We start from the raw sequence: 13631 nt of genomic DNA, 5'->3' as shown, positions 1-13631 counted from the left end.
GGAGGGGGCGCCGGCCCTCCGTCCCATGCGCGTCGCCTCCTCTAACTCCCCGTGGACCTGGGGATTGAAACTTTCTTACGCTGTTGCTGCTTTTGACTGCAAGGAAGTGATCTGGCCTTGCGGCAACGCACACTCCAGGGAAGGTTGTGCAGGCAAGCTTGGTAACTTTGTTCCCCCAAACCTTTCTTCCTAGGTTGTCTTTACCCAGCAAGTCTGTCGACTGGACCCACTTTGGAGGTAAAGTTGTTACTTGTGCTCCAGACCAGCCCATGTGGATCCTGCGTGCTTGTCATCTTTTCTGTCCTCGAAGGAGGCGTGCCCTGTAGGAACAGGTCCCCCCTTTGCTGCTGCTCTAGCCAGAGTCTGCTTGGGCCCTAATATCTCAAATGTTGCAAAGCCAGGATTTTCTACTTTTGAAAAGTGATGTATAGCAGGTGCCCGAGGCTGAAAATGCAGAAAGCACTGAACTCGTGCCAGGCTTTCCTAGAAAAGACCCCACGAGGTCAGTGGCTGGGGCTGTGCCTGGGGGAGGACACAGCATGGGAGGGAAGAGAGGAGCCGTAACTAACTGTGCGTATGGTTTGGGTCTGTGGGAAAAGTCTGTGAAGCTCTCAGGAGTCCTCCTATGTTCTAGCCTTTTGTGTTTCTTTAAAGGGGAGCTAGGTAGTCAGTCCTCTTTCCCCTCTCCTGATACATGACCGTTGCTGAGACCCAGGTGACCATTTGCAAAAGGAGTGGTGGCTTGTTTCTGAGAGAATTGTGTTTCTTAGGCTGGCTAACCGTGGGAGGGTCTTGACGGAACCATCTGTAAAAGGCATCTCTGCCACCCTCCCTCTGCTTTAAAATCAGGCTCTCCTCCCTCAGATGAGATCCGCACCCTCCGTAACCAGTTGCTTTTACTGCACAACCAGTTACTCTATGAGCGTTTTAAGAGGCAGCAGCATGCTCTCCGGAACAGGCGGCTCCTCCGCAAGGTGATCCGGGCGGCGGCGCTGGAGGAACACAACGCTGCTATGGTGAGCGTCACGGGGGCTGCAGGAGGCTGCGTTTCGGTGTTTGTTGTTTGGTGTCAGCATGATTGTTGGTAAAGAGCGGCCACTGAGCCGGGGCCCAGGTTTTCAGTCCTAGCTCTGCTCCCCGCTGTGGCTCGGGGTGGTCGCTTGGTCTCTGCGGGTGACGGGACTGGCTGGGTCTCCGAATGGCCTTGCCGCCCTTGGAAGCTGTGGGACAAGTGATTTTTGTGTGTGTTTGTAATTGCCCATGATGATCAGAGTCAGAGGCATTATTTTGTTTCTCCAAATACGAAACCAGCTCTCCTAAAGTTGTTTTATGGCAAAAATCTTGTAGCACCGTGGAGAAGCCAGTCAGACCTGGAGGCTGAACCTTGGCTCTGCCGCTTCTCACCTTACGAAAGTGACTTAGCCTCTTGCAGCCTGTTACCCACTCTGTGAAACAGGACTAGTGTAATAGCAGCACCCACTTTCTAACCATGGTGTCCAAAGAGGTCGTGGGACCACTTGCTCAGCGCCTGGGTAGGCAGCCAGTAAATGTTCCTCATTTTTAGTGACCTGGATGCGTACCGTTTATTAGAGGTCTTACGCCAGTGCTGGTGGTTGGGACTTGGGAAGGTGTTGGGAGTAATTGGCGCCTGAGGAGAGTTCTAGCAGCTTACGACCCACGTGCTGCTGTGAAATTGGTAACCCTTGCCCGCCAGTCAGGCTGGACAGTCGTGAGCTGACGGATGCGGCACCTGTGGTTACGGCTTCAGGGCGGCGTGTGGCTGTCGGCCTGGGTGACACTGGAGCCTCGCCGCCCGCCTTGGAAGGCAGCTAAAATGATCACGTCTTTGGTCTCTGCTAGAAAGACCAGTTGAAGTTACAAGAGAAGGACATCCAGATCTGGAAGGTTAGCGTGCAGAAGGAGCAGGCCCGGTGCAGCCAGCTGCAGGAGCAGCGAGACACGATGGTGACCCAGCTCCACAGCCAGATCCGACAGCTGCAGCACGACCGGGAGGAGTTCTACAACCAGAGCCAGGAGCTGCAGGTACGGGCGGTGGCGCCAGGCCCAGGCAGCCGGGAGAGGGCACGAAAGCGCCTCGCTCGGCCCGACGGACACGAAGGGCTTTTCTCTGACGCGGCGGCACATAGACGCATTTAGGGCAGAGGTTCCCCAGCTCTCTCGGGTTGTGTGTAGCTCCCATGGCGTTTCGGTCACTTCCCTGGCGGGGAAGAAAACACCTGATGGTTGTGCTCATTCAGCAGATCTAAACACTTCGTATACACCCGACGACTCAACAGCTGCTTGAAAACAATACACCTAAATTCAAGTTTTTTTTAGATTTTGTTTTTAAACGACCACAATAAATTACCAGTGCCGTGTGTGTCCCTGTTGGGCACCACATAGAAGCTCAGACCTTGGAGTCACATTGGACACTGACACCCTCTTTTGCCGTTTCATACTGGTATTCACATGGTGATTTGTATCCCAGCAAACACCCGAACCCTGCTTTGCAGAACGACATTATCCACACGCTCGAGCACGTCCGCTACTCACTCTAAACTGTCTCCAGTTCGCAGTTCACGTGACGACCGACAGGTGTCACTGTGTTTCCCTCAAAAACTTAACATCTCCCCGTGGCACCCCTGTGAGTTGGCTGTGTGGCCCCAGGGCTCTTCGGTGCACAGTTTGGGGCAGCCCATCTAGGATCTTCTTGTTCTTTTGCTAAACAAATCAGGAACTCAGAAATCAGTTGTTAACTTAATTTTTAAAACTAAGAAGCTAAATCCCAGTGGCCCAAGAATATAGTAGAGCAGCTGAGAAGCTGGGCTTCCCCACTTGTCCGTGGGCCGACGGCCTGGCGGCCTGGTGGGGGCTGCTGAGTAACTTCCCGGCATGTCTCCTTGTGCAGACGAAGCTGGAGGACTGCAGGAACATGATCGCAGAGCTGCGTCTGGAATTGAAGAAGGCCAACAGCAAAGTGTGCCACACTGAGCTGCTGCTCAGTCAGGTGTCCCAGAAGGTAAGAAACAGAGCAGGCCGGGCCTCTTCTCACATCTCTTGCTGACATTCTTCCATCAGACGGGGCGAGTGCGTTACCTGTGTGCCTCCAGCTGGGGTTCCCAACCCGGAGCGAGGTGGCATCCCTGCTCCACCCCCCAGGGGACAAGGGGCAATGCGTGGAGGCAGTTTTGGTGCTGCTGACATCAAGTGGGCGGGGGCCTGGGTGCTGCTACCCACTCCACAATGCACAGGACAGATTCCTCAGTGGAGAACTACCCGGCCTGCACCCGGGTCTTGGGTACACCCAGGGAACTCTTTCTTAAATCCTCATTTACATAAACATGGGAAGTTTGTTCACACAAAGCTCCTGATCTAGGATCCCTCCCTTTTTAGGATTCACCGCACTCTGTACAGCTCACTTACGAACAAGTGCGTTTTCCTGGGCTTTAACCCTGGACCTTGTATCCCCGCAGTGATGCTCACACACGCCCGTCCTCTGCAGGCGTTCTGGGGGTGGCCACTTTGATGTAGCGAATCTCCGCTGCTTTCCTTTTGCACAGCACCGTTTTGAAGTGCATTTCTGTCCGTTGTCATTGCCTTTGGACGCCTTCCTCCCCACCAGCCATTGTGTTAGGGGATTTGAAACCGTGGGAGTTTATTGTCCCCTAGCACTGGAACCCGGAGTTGCTAGCGGGCCCCTGTGTACGCCCATCTGCCAGATGTGGGCTACGGGGGCCCTCACTTTGCCCGCCCTGTGTTTTGGTTAGCTCTCAAACAGTGAGTCGGTCCAGCAGCAGATGGAGTTCTTGAACCGGCAGCTCTTGGTCCTTGGAGAGGTCAACGAGTTGTATTTGGAACAACTGCAGAGCAAGCACTCAGACACCACAAAGGTATGTGGGGGCTCAGGGAGCGACACCCCGGGGCGGGGAGCCCGTAGGACGCAGGCAGCGTGCCTGGCACGCCGCATGGAATGTTGCCCGAGATGCGGCCTGGTGGATGAGCACTCTTCAGCCGTCGCACAGGCTTGTTTCCCCTAGTTGGCTTGCTTTGAAATGAAGTCGGGGTAAGTGAAAGCACCTCATGGTAATTGGTACAGAGTAGCTGATAAAGGGTTAGTCTTCTCTTACCGGTGCCTGCTGCGAGAGAGAGACAGAGAGAGAAACAAAAAAAGGATAGGGAGCCAGTTCTGTTGAACATAACTCTCAGGACTGTGGGTATATACTAGGATACATATTTTTTCTTCCGTTTAATGTTGAATTTAATTTCAGCAGATGGTGGTTCAGTCCTGGCAACAAGGCCAGCATGGGGATGATCTTACACTAATTAGTGTCTCACCAGTGGTGTTGAGGCAGAAGTTTTATGTCATTTTATAAATAGCCTCGGGTAATGTTAGTGAATGAGTTGGGAATGAGTTGGAATGGAATTTTAATAGTAAATGCTCAGATGCTTCCTGTCACTAACTTCTCCATCACACACAGGCTTTCTTTTTAGGATTTCTTGGGCTTGTGCTTTGTAAAGCTTTTTTGGCCAAATGTAGAAAGTAGTCTTAAAAGTAGAGAGATGTAATTTTCATAATAGAGTTACTCCTTATTTCTCAGCTCCTCTTAGCTCTCAGATTGAGACTGCCTTTAGAAGGATGTTAAATGTGGAACTTTCTAGAAACCAGCTAGCACTCATTTTGGAGGTTTAATGGGTGTGGAAAAGAATGAGGGGAAAACAGGCCGAAGAGATGGGAGAACCTCTGAAAATGCTGACTGAAACGCATTCCTCACGTCTCCTGAGAGAAGTCAGCTGGGCCGGCCTCTTCAGCTGGAACACTTGGACTCCCAGGGCCTCTTGGAGCCACCTGACCTCTCTGGGCCCTGTTTCACGGTCCCTGAATGGACGTGATGACCCTGACTTGTAGCAGTTAGGATGCCTATGGCTGTAAGCAGGAACAACAAAGCCACTAAGCCGGCTTAACAATAAGAAGTTTTGTTATCTCACTTGACAAGAAGTCCCAAAGTAGGTGAGTTCCAGGTTGGCCAAGTCAGCAGTTTAGGGACAGCATCCAAGAGCCCAGTTCTGAGGCACCTTACTGGCTCAGTCCGTAGAGCATGCCCCTCTTTATTTAGAAATTTTTTAATATTGGGCGCCTGGGTGGCTCAGTCGGTTAAGCGACTGCCTTCGGCTCAGGTCATGATCCTGGAGTTCCAGGATCGAGTCCCATATCGGGCTCCCTGCTCAGCAGGGAGTCTGCTTCTCCCTCTGGCTTTCCCCCCTCTCATGCTCTCTCTCTCTCTCTCAAGTAAATCTTTAAAAAAAAAAAAAAGAAATTTTTTAATATTTTAAAGTTTTTTAAATTAATTAATTTATTTATTTAGGTGATCTCTATACCCCACGTGGGGCTTGAGCTCACAACTCAGATCAAGAGTACGGACAGGAAGGAGCATGTGACTCTTGATCTCAGGGTTGTGAGTTCGAACCCATGTGGGGCAGAGAGATTACTTAAAAAACAAAAACAAAAACAAAACACCCAGTTTTTTCCACTCTTCTCTACCACCTGACCTTTTCTGGCAACCGTGTCCTCCAGCTAGCTGTGCCGATGGTTGCAAGGTGTGTGCCGCAGGAACAGCGGTCACAGGTAGACAGACACCATGATTTCCTCTGGAAGAGGAGAGGTTCCTTCCTGCGGGTCTCTCTCAGTGAGGAAACCTTGCCAGGAACCCTCCCCCAGACTTCCCACCCTTGCTGTTGGCCAAGATTGTATCTTGTGCCCATCCCTAGCTCAGTCATTGCCTTGAACCTGTCAGGATTTGCCCTTGGACCTGGAGTCAGGCTTCCTCTCGTTCAGTCAAGTGGGGGAGGCAGGGTGGTATCTAAGAATCGGGTTGGGCACGGCTGGTAGGTGTTGGCTGTAGCGCCTCCGGCAGTGGTTATGAAAGTTCGTGGAGGCGCGTGGATGTTCCTAGTTCGGTAGCTGCTTTGAGTCTCCATAAAGAGCTCCTATCATTGATGACAAAGGCCCGATTTGTTCACCTCACCTGTGCTGAAGTCTGGAGCCCTTGGGCACAGCTACAATGGCCACATGATCTAGTGCCCAGTTCTGAGCTTAAATCTCTGGAGTTCCACACCAGGAAAGCATTCACTGGTCATCTTCGAGGCAGGGACACCTCCATGGAAGCTCATCTCCTTGCTTTTTACGGTTTGTTTTCTATTCTTTTTTTTTTAAGATTTTATTTATTTAGTTGAAAGAGAGTGTGCAGGAGCGGAGGGTTTGTTATCTTTAAAAACAACAACAAACCTACGCTAAGTTTTATGTTACGTATACCTTACCACAGTGAAAACACACGATACAAATGTAACACACGCTTGTTAGAAGAGTGTTGTTTCCGTGTCTCCTCTGAGCACGGGTGCACACGTGCTCTGGGTGTCCAGCTGGCTCAGTCTTTGGGCGGGCAGGCTGTCTGCCTGGCATGGTCTGCGGGCTTCGGGGTGCCTGATCCACGCAGGCAGCGTTGCCCGAGCAAGCCCGGCCCACTGCGCTGCGCCTGCTAGCTTTCCCTTAGTCGGTGTGAGGGGAGAAGAGTCTAAAAGAAAACAAATCACCTAAGACACCACTATGTTGAAATAACTGAATATTGGTATAGTTTCGTTTGGTGTTTGTGAATGTCACTGTTTACATAGTTGATCCTACTGTTCACATGGTTTTATATAAAGTCTGCTTTTCTATCTTTTTACTGATACATAAACTGTAGGTTTACTAGAAACTTGTATATATAAAATGTATTTTAACTCACTTAACTGTTCTCCTGGCATTAGACTTAACAATGCTTCCAGTTTTTTGCTCTTCTAAACATGATACAATGATCATTTTTGTGCCAAAATGTCTAGTCGTGTTTCAAATGACTTCCTCAGGGGCAGATTTCAAGGAGGGGTTACTAGATTAATACTTGTTGCCAGCTTACTTTGCAGAAAGTTGTACGAATTCCGATTCCCAGCAGCAGTGCCCCAGAGCGCCTTCTCAGTGCTTAGTGCCTTGCTTTCGCACAACAGAGGTAGCACACTCGTTTTCTCAGGGACTAACTCCGGCCCCTCTTGTAGGAGGTAGAAATGATGAAAGCTGCGTGTCGGAAAGAACTAGAAAAAAACAGAAGCCACGTTCTCCAGCAGAATCAGAGGCTCGATACCTCCCAGAAACGGATTTTGGAACTGGAATCTCACCTGGCCAAGAAAGACCACCTTCTTTTGGAGCAGAAGAAATATTTAGAGGATGTCAAAGTCCAGGCAAGGTAACTCTGGTGGGCACGGGTTTCTGCAGTGATGGGTTTTTTTGTCAGTGGGGCTTCCTATATTCTGGGTGGTCTGTGTTTCAGAGGACAGCTGCAGGCTGCAGAGAGCAGGTATGAGGCTCAGAAAAGGATCACCCAAGTGTTTGAGTTGGAGATCTTAGATTTATATGGCAGATTGGAGAAGGACGGCCTCCTGAAGAAACTTGAAGAAGAAAAAGCAGAGGCAGCTGAAGCGGCAGAAGAAAGGTAGGAACAGAGGCGGGAGCTGCAGCCTTGTCCCCGAGCCGCCAGCAGCAGAATAGGGCCCGCGTCTCGGGGCGTGAGAAACCGTCTCCGCTGGCTTAGGCGGGGCCGCCCGGGTGTCTCTCTGCATCCCTGTCCTTGGCCCCAGATCGCGGGATGTGGTCACAGGAAGTGCTCACATGTGCGATCTCCATCTCCCGTCCCTCGCTGAGACTCGGTTTCTCTTGCCGAGACCTTCCACTCAGGTTCCCCACTCGAAAGCGCAGAGTTCAGTGTCTGTGGGCCCGCGTAGTTGCACGCCCCTCCCACACACGCAGGCACCGCCAACGCCGCCCCTCTTCTCCTCCCTGGGTTTCTTACAGGCTTGCCTGTTGCAAGGACGGCTGCTCGGATTCCGTAACAGGGCACAGCGAAGAGGCATCTGGCCACAACGGTGACACCAAGCCCCCCCGACCCGGTGGCAGCGCGCGGGCCAGCGGCACGAGTAGAGGGGGTGGAGGTGGCCGCGGCGGCAGCAGCAGCGAGCTTTCAACCCCGGAGAAACCCCCCATCCAAAGGGCCGGCCTGTTCAGCAGTCGGTGGGAAACTACTGTGGGAGAGTCTGCCACCAGCATCCCCACGACTGTCGGCTCCCTTCCCAGTTCAAAAAGCTTCCTGGGCATGAAGGCGCGAGAGTTATTTCGTAATAAGAGTGAGAGTCAGTGTGATGAGGACAGTGTGACCATCAGTAGCCTTTCTGAGACGCTAAAGACAGAACTGGGCAAAGACCCGGGTGTGGAAGCCAAGACCCCCCCGAACCTCGACGGCCTGCACCCCTCCCCCCCGAACCTGGACAGTGTTGGACAGCTCCACATCATGGACTACAACGAGACTCATCATGAACACAGCGAAGGATGACGGTCACTCAGTGTTAACTTGCAGGTTGCTGGCGTAGAACAGGAGGTGTGAATGCACGTTCCCAGGCTTTCCTGTCTCCAGGGTCTGGGTGGCTAGCTCACGCGGTGGAAATGGGATGGAGGTCCTTTTGACAGTTGACTGAATGCAGAACGGTTTTTGGATCTGGCATTGAAATGCCTCTTAACTTTCCCCTGAGCCCACTCCCCAGCCTGTCTTTATTTACCCAGCAGTGTGGACTAATCCGAGGGCCAGTTTGCGTTCCTCAGTAGCTTTATTTTCTTCCTTCCCCCACAATGGTTGCGCCCTTTGAACCTGTGCAATATGAGGCCAAATTTAATCTTTGAGTCTAACACACCACTCTCTCCTTCCCTGAAACTCGGAGAATGGGTTGGCTGTCCGTTAGCCCAGGTAACTGGTGGTGTTGCAGGTAAGTCTCGTTTTGTCCCTTTCCACAGGGATGTATGTAGCTTGCGAAGCCGGTCGACTTCATGTGGAAGCTTTTCGCATGAGACTTTGTCACCGCTTTTTGGTTCTGAAGTGCAGCCTCTCTAGCAGCAGATCTAGAGAAGCAATTGTTTATTCCCCCTTACGTTCTTTTGGCGGTTCTGATAAGCTTCCTAGAAAGTTCTGTGTGAACAAACGTCTGTTCTTAGAGGAGTCTGGAGCTGGCACCATGGAGACCATCCTTTTCCTTTGGGAATGCTCTGTCCCTCCTTCCCCGCTACCTCTTATTTATTTGGTGTTTGCTAGAAAGCTGGGACTGCTCTGACCAGGCTGGCGTAGGGGTGGTAAAACCCGCTCTCTGCAGGAGGGGAGGTTGGTGGCTTGAGCAGTTGCCTGAGAAGCCCTTGTGGACCAGGAACTGCCCCTCGGGCAGGGCTGTGCTAGCTGAGCCTCGGGGTTCACCCCTCCCTTCGTGTTTCCGTGAGCCTCTCGTTTGTGTCAGCTTCTTTGTGATGCTGCTGCAGAAAGGCTCTGAAGGTCCAAAGAGTTTCTTCGGCATTTAAATGACCATTGCTTCTCAGGCTGCTAGAGCCGCGTCGCCGTTGCTGGTTCTAGACCACCAAAAAGGTAACAGCTTTCTCACACCAGCTAACTTTCCGGGGCCGACCTCCAGGGAGCTTGATGCTTGCTGCTCCCTTCCCGCACGTTAGTCGTGGCCGAGCATGTTAGAGCAGAGTCCTGGCGAGCGTTGACAAAGGCGGTCTGACGTGCACCCTGGGCTGTCTGCACACGCTCGGGTGACCGCAGCACAGCATCTGAACTCAACACAGGCTCCAGAGGTAGATGCTAGAAGCCTAAGAGTTGTTGCTTAGTGTCCCAGCTGAGGCAGAGAGAGACCGGTAGGAAAGAGCCGATGAACTTGGTTTTTCTCTTTTTTATTCTTTTAGTTAAAAGTATATGAGGGGGTTCAGCCGTGAGGGGGGAAAAGACGGACTGTAATGGTACGAAATCTTATTGCTTACAGAAGCTTCCAGCATGTGAGGGTGAAGGTCTTTTAAGTGTTGCAGTAAACATTCTAGCACTCCTGACCAGAGGGGGCGAGGTCACAAGAGACGCTGTGTCACCACCACTACACTGGCAGGAGGCCTCGTCGGGACAGGATCTTCAGGTGTGCTCGACTGTGCCCGGCCCTGCCCGGCCCGGCAGTGGCCGCTGGATGTCCCGTGTGGACTAGCAGTAACCCCATGTGGTGAATTCAGCTTTGTCCAAAGGAGAGCATAAAATCGAGTATGTCCTGTTTCCTAGTTCAGTTTTAGGAAAGGAAAACACGAACAAATTCAGAAAGGAAACATGTTAACTGGATGCCTACTGAAACCAGGTCAGAATGCTCACCCTTCCCCCGCCTGAGAGACTGCCACAGAACGAAGACACCAGGCGTTTAAATCAAAGCCTTTTCCCTGATTAACTGGCAGAGGCAGAGGCCAATGTAGAGAAAGAAAAAACATTTTTAAGAACTGAGAAGATGTAAAAATACAGGGGAGAAGGGGGAGGCAGCGTGGTGAAGTGGGCCGTGGCCTGCGCTGGAGGCTCCACGGGCAGGTCTCTGGGTCCAGGGCCCTTGGCACATCCCTCCGGCCCAGCCGGCTGCTCAGCTCGACAACCATGGCCAGCCTAGGGGAGCTGCGCTCAGCTTCCTTTGCGTTCTAGGGGGCCGGGCTTTTTATTCAGCCAAGGCTGGGGGATTGAGGCCTGGACGTGTGTTGAAGTTACCCAGCCTGAACATTTAGGTTTTTATGTTGCAAAGGACTCAAGTCAATAGTAAGGTTTAGTTTGGTTTTAAAAACAATAAACCTGCCAGGGGCCAACAGGTCACCGATTGCGCTGCAGCGAGTCTTTTTAAGGACTGAAAGGTGATAGTAGAGGGACACTAGAGAGAGAATTCGAGCCTGGGAGCTGGCAGGGCAAAGGTATTAGAATAGTTAGAGCATCAGGTCGAGCAGCTTGGGCAGGTCAGGCTTGGGCAGCTCGGGCAGCCTCTGCCCGGCCACTCGGAGCACGCTGCCTGCCTCAGAGTCGTGTGGCCAGCGTGCGTGACCTGCTCTGCTCCCCACCCGACACTAACCAGGGTCAGCACAGGCCCTGGGGTTGCAGTCTGCTTCTTGGGCAGCATGAAATTTGTTTTCAAAAGGAGCACTACAGTTCATGGGGGCGGCGTGGTCTCCATAGAGAAAGCGCGTTCCCGAGTCCACTGCAGGACGGAAGCGCATGGGCCTCTCTCAGACAGGACTTTGAGGGATTTTTAAAAAGCTTTTGACAGGGCTCTGCCATAAAGTCTACAGACATCGTTAGTGTAGCATTGGAAGAAGTACCTAGTCACGAGTAAGAAAATAAATCCAAAGGCAGGAGACAGAGGTCGTTTCTTGGGTCAGGAGGTTTTTAAAGGCTTCCGTGAGCTGAGTGCTAGGCTCAGCTGTGGGCGGCCAGTGGGCGGCCGTGGCCTTCCTAGCTTGGTCAGCAGAGTGTTTCAGCGGCTGGGGATTCTTACCAGGCTCCGTGGGTGCAGAGAAGCGATAGGTCGGCTGCTGTGTGTGCCGTGTGGAGGGGAAAGGGGCCAGCTCTTCCGAGCAGGGAACCTGGGAGCCACTGACATGGATGGTGAGCCCACCGTGCAGCTGTGGTCCAAGAGGCTGGCACATCATGGGGCAAAATCAGGACGACAGGACACGAAACTCTAGACCCTGGGCCGTCCCCATTTGCCACAGCCTGTGTAGTTTCTAGAGGTTTTGTCACAAAAGGCCAAAGTTTTACGGTTGTGCAGAAGGGGGTGGCTGATACAGCGGCCGCGATGAGGGGGTCCCTGTGAGCTGGGCTGTAAGGGTTCAGACTCACAGTTCCGAATGAAAACTTGGGTGTTTCTGTGTAGAGAATATAGCATGTGCTGTGACTAGCCAGTGGAAGTTTGTACCAAATACTAGAACATGCCACTTGAAGCCAGAAAGAACGGAAGAACGAGTGAGAGAAAGTGCCACGTGGAGTGCCAAGAGATGGGAGGAAGCCGTGCAGGTTAAGGAGAGTGTGGGTGGCGCGGAGGCTTGGTCTGGAGCCACAGTCCGGGTGGAGGGCCACCCAGCCTCTCTCAGTGGTCCTAGGCCGAGCCCGATCCCACCCAGAGATCCCACCCACGTCTCCTGCGGGGAAGAGAGGGGCTCATGGAATGACCCCCATCAGCGCAGCTCCCTCTGCTCCTTTCCACTCTGGAGGTGCACGCTGGAAACCGATCTCCAGCCCCACCATGTCTGTATGTTTCTGCCCAGACTTCTCTAACTCGAGCCCTCCTTGCCCCTCCCCTCCCCTCCTCCCTCCCCTCCCCCGTGTGGCAGAGGAATTGGTTGCCCTCCAGGAGGCTTTTCTGTGTAGGTGAAAGAGCAAGTGTAGGTCGGAGCCCGGCCCCAAGGCTGCTGCTGTGACCCTTGTCCCATGTGGCTCGTGTCCCCATCCAGGACTCTCTGCCGTGTGCAGGGAGAGTGGGTTCCCGTCTTTTCCATGCTGTCCTCCAGTCTGTACGTGCTCACCTGAGAGAAGAGGGGCTGTAGCAACCAGGGAAGCCTTCCCCGGGGTAGTGAGCCCCTGCACCCGCCACTGCAGAGCCCTCTGCCCCCCTTCCCTTCCCTTCACCACCGAATTGTCCATCGGGGATAAGTAGGTCAGTTGAACCATTGGAATAGATGCTTTAGAGGAGACCCCTGAGAGTTTGAGACCCACCCCCCATCACCCCCTCCTCCCTTCCCCCACCTCGCTACAGTGTTTGGACAGGAGGGTACAGCGCTGCTGGATGCAGCAGATACTCTGGCTGATCAAAGAGGCGGCCGGGCATTTTGCACTAGGAAGAATCAGTGATCACTTTTCAGAAGACTTCTATGGACCATAATAAGTATATTACGGAGGAACAGATTTTGTTAAGACATAATCTAGTTTTGTAACTCAATCATGGATCAACCACATGTGGCTAACTTGCAGTTTAAAGGGGTCCCATCAGTGAAAAAAAGATTTTTTTTTAACCGACTGCTTTTAGTTAAATTTGAGAAAGTCCTCTTGTCAAAAGGTTTAAACCTTCCCGCCTTGATCTTAAAAGCATGTCAAACAATCCACGTCAGATGCCATAAACAAGAACTGCGAGAGAAAATGGTACAATCTTAGTAAATGGGAATTGGAATCAAAAGGGTTTGCTGTCCTTCTTAGAACGTTCTAAAATGTCAAGGCAGTTGCTTGTGTTTAACTGTGAACAAATAAAAATCTATTGTTTTGCACTATTCTGCTGTGTTGACATGAAGTGACTCGCGCTGGCCTCTGAGGGGCTTGTAGGCAAAGTAGGGACCCGTCCACGGATGCAGAAGCTTCCAGCCTGGCTTGGTTGGTCATCTCAGGTGGCTGGAGGAGGTGCTGACAAGTAGAATCTGGCTTTCGTCTCTCTAGGACCCTTTTTGTTCTAGCCCATTCTCTGGCCCACAGCCACAGATACTCCCTTTCTCTGCCTCGGATTCCTGCCTTCCCCCCCCCACCCCGAGAGTGGCATGGTGGCATGGAGCGGGTGACGTGAGTCATCCCCACCCAGACTCTCCAAGCCGGACGGCCTGCAGGGGCTGCACTGCTGTCCCACCTCGTGCTGGGAGTATGCTTGCCTCCCTACGAGTTGGCTGGCCGTTGGCTTTAATACAGTCCTTTTGGTGGCACCCAGGTGACACCGAGGTCATCAAGAGCTTACCGGTCCTGTTCTGT

At 52.5% G+C, this 13631-nt stretch overlaps 1 protein-coding gene across 7 annotated transcripts in view; it reads left to right on the top strand.

Moving 5' to 3' along the window:
* TSC1 (TSC complex subunit 1) overlaps positions 1–13165 on the top strand; it is a 49749-nt gene extending 36584 nt beyond the window's left edge. For 5 of the 7 annotated variants that reach the window (XM_081803856.1, XM_081803855.1, XM_081803858.1 and 2 more), the window contains 8 exons: positions 194–237; positions 850–1016; positions 1861–2043; positions 2909–3019; positions 3768–3890; positions 7084–7271; positions 7356–7517; positions 7877–13165. In XM_081803856.1, coding sequence (XP_081659982.1) covers positions 194–237; positions 850–1016; positions 1861–2043; positions 2909–3019; positions 3768–3890; positions 7084–7271; positions 7356–7517; positions 7877–8411 — 1513 coding nt within the window. In that variant the 3' untranslated portion in view covers positions 8412–13165. The remainder of the gene's footprint in view (positions 1–193; positions 238–849; positions 1017–1860; positions 2044–2908; positions 3020–3767; positions 3891–7083; positions 7272–7355; positions 7518–7876) is intronic. The other 2 variants (XM_081803861.1, XM_081803859.1) reach the window with 1 other exon arrangement.
* Positions 13166–13631: the final 466 nt, after the last annotated feature.

The sequence above is a fragment of the Leptonychotes weddellii genome, chromosome 14, assembly GCF_054177405.1.
Source record: "Leptonychotes weddellii isolate Sample4059 chromosome 14, ASM5417740v2, whole genome shotgun sequence".
NCBI lineage: Eukaryota > Metazoa > Chordata > Mammalia > Carnivora > Phocidae > Leptonychotes > Leptonychotes weddellii.
This window is presented reverse-complemented; position numbering and strand designations above follow the sequence as displayed.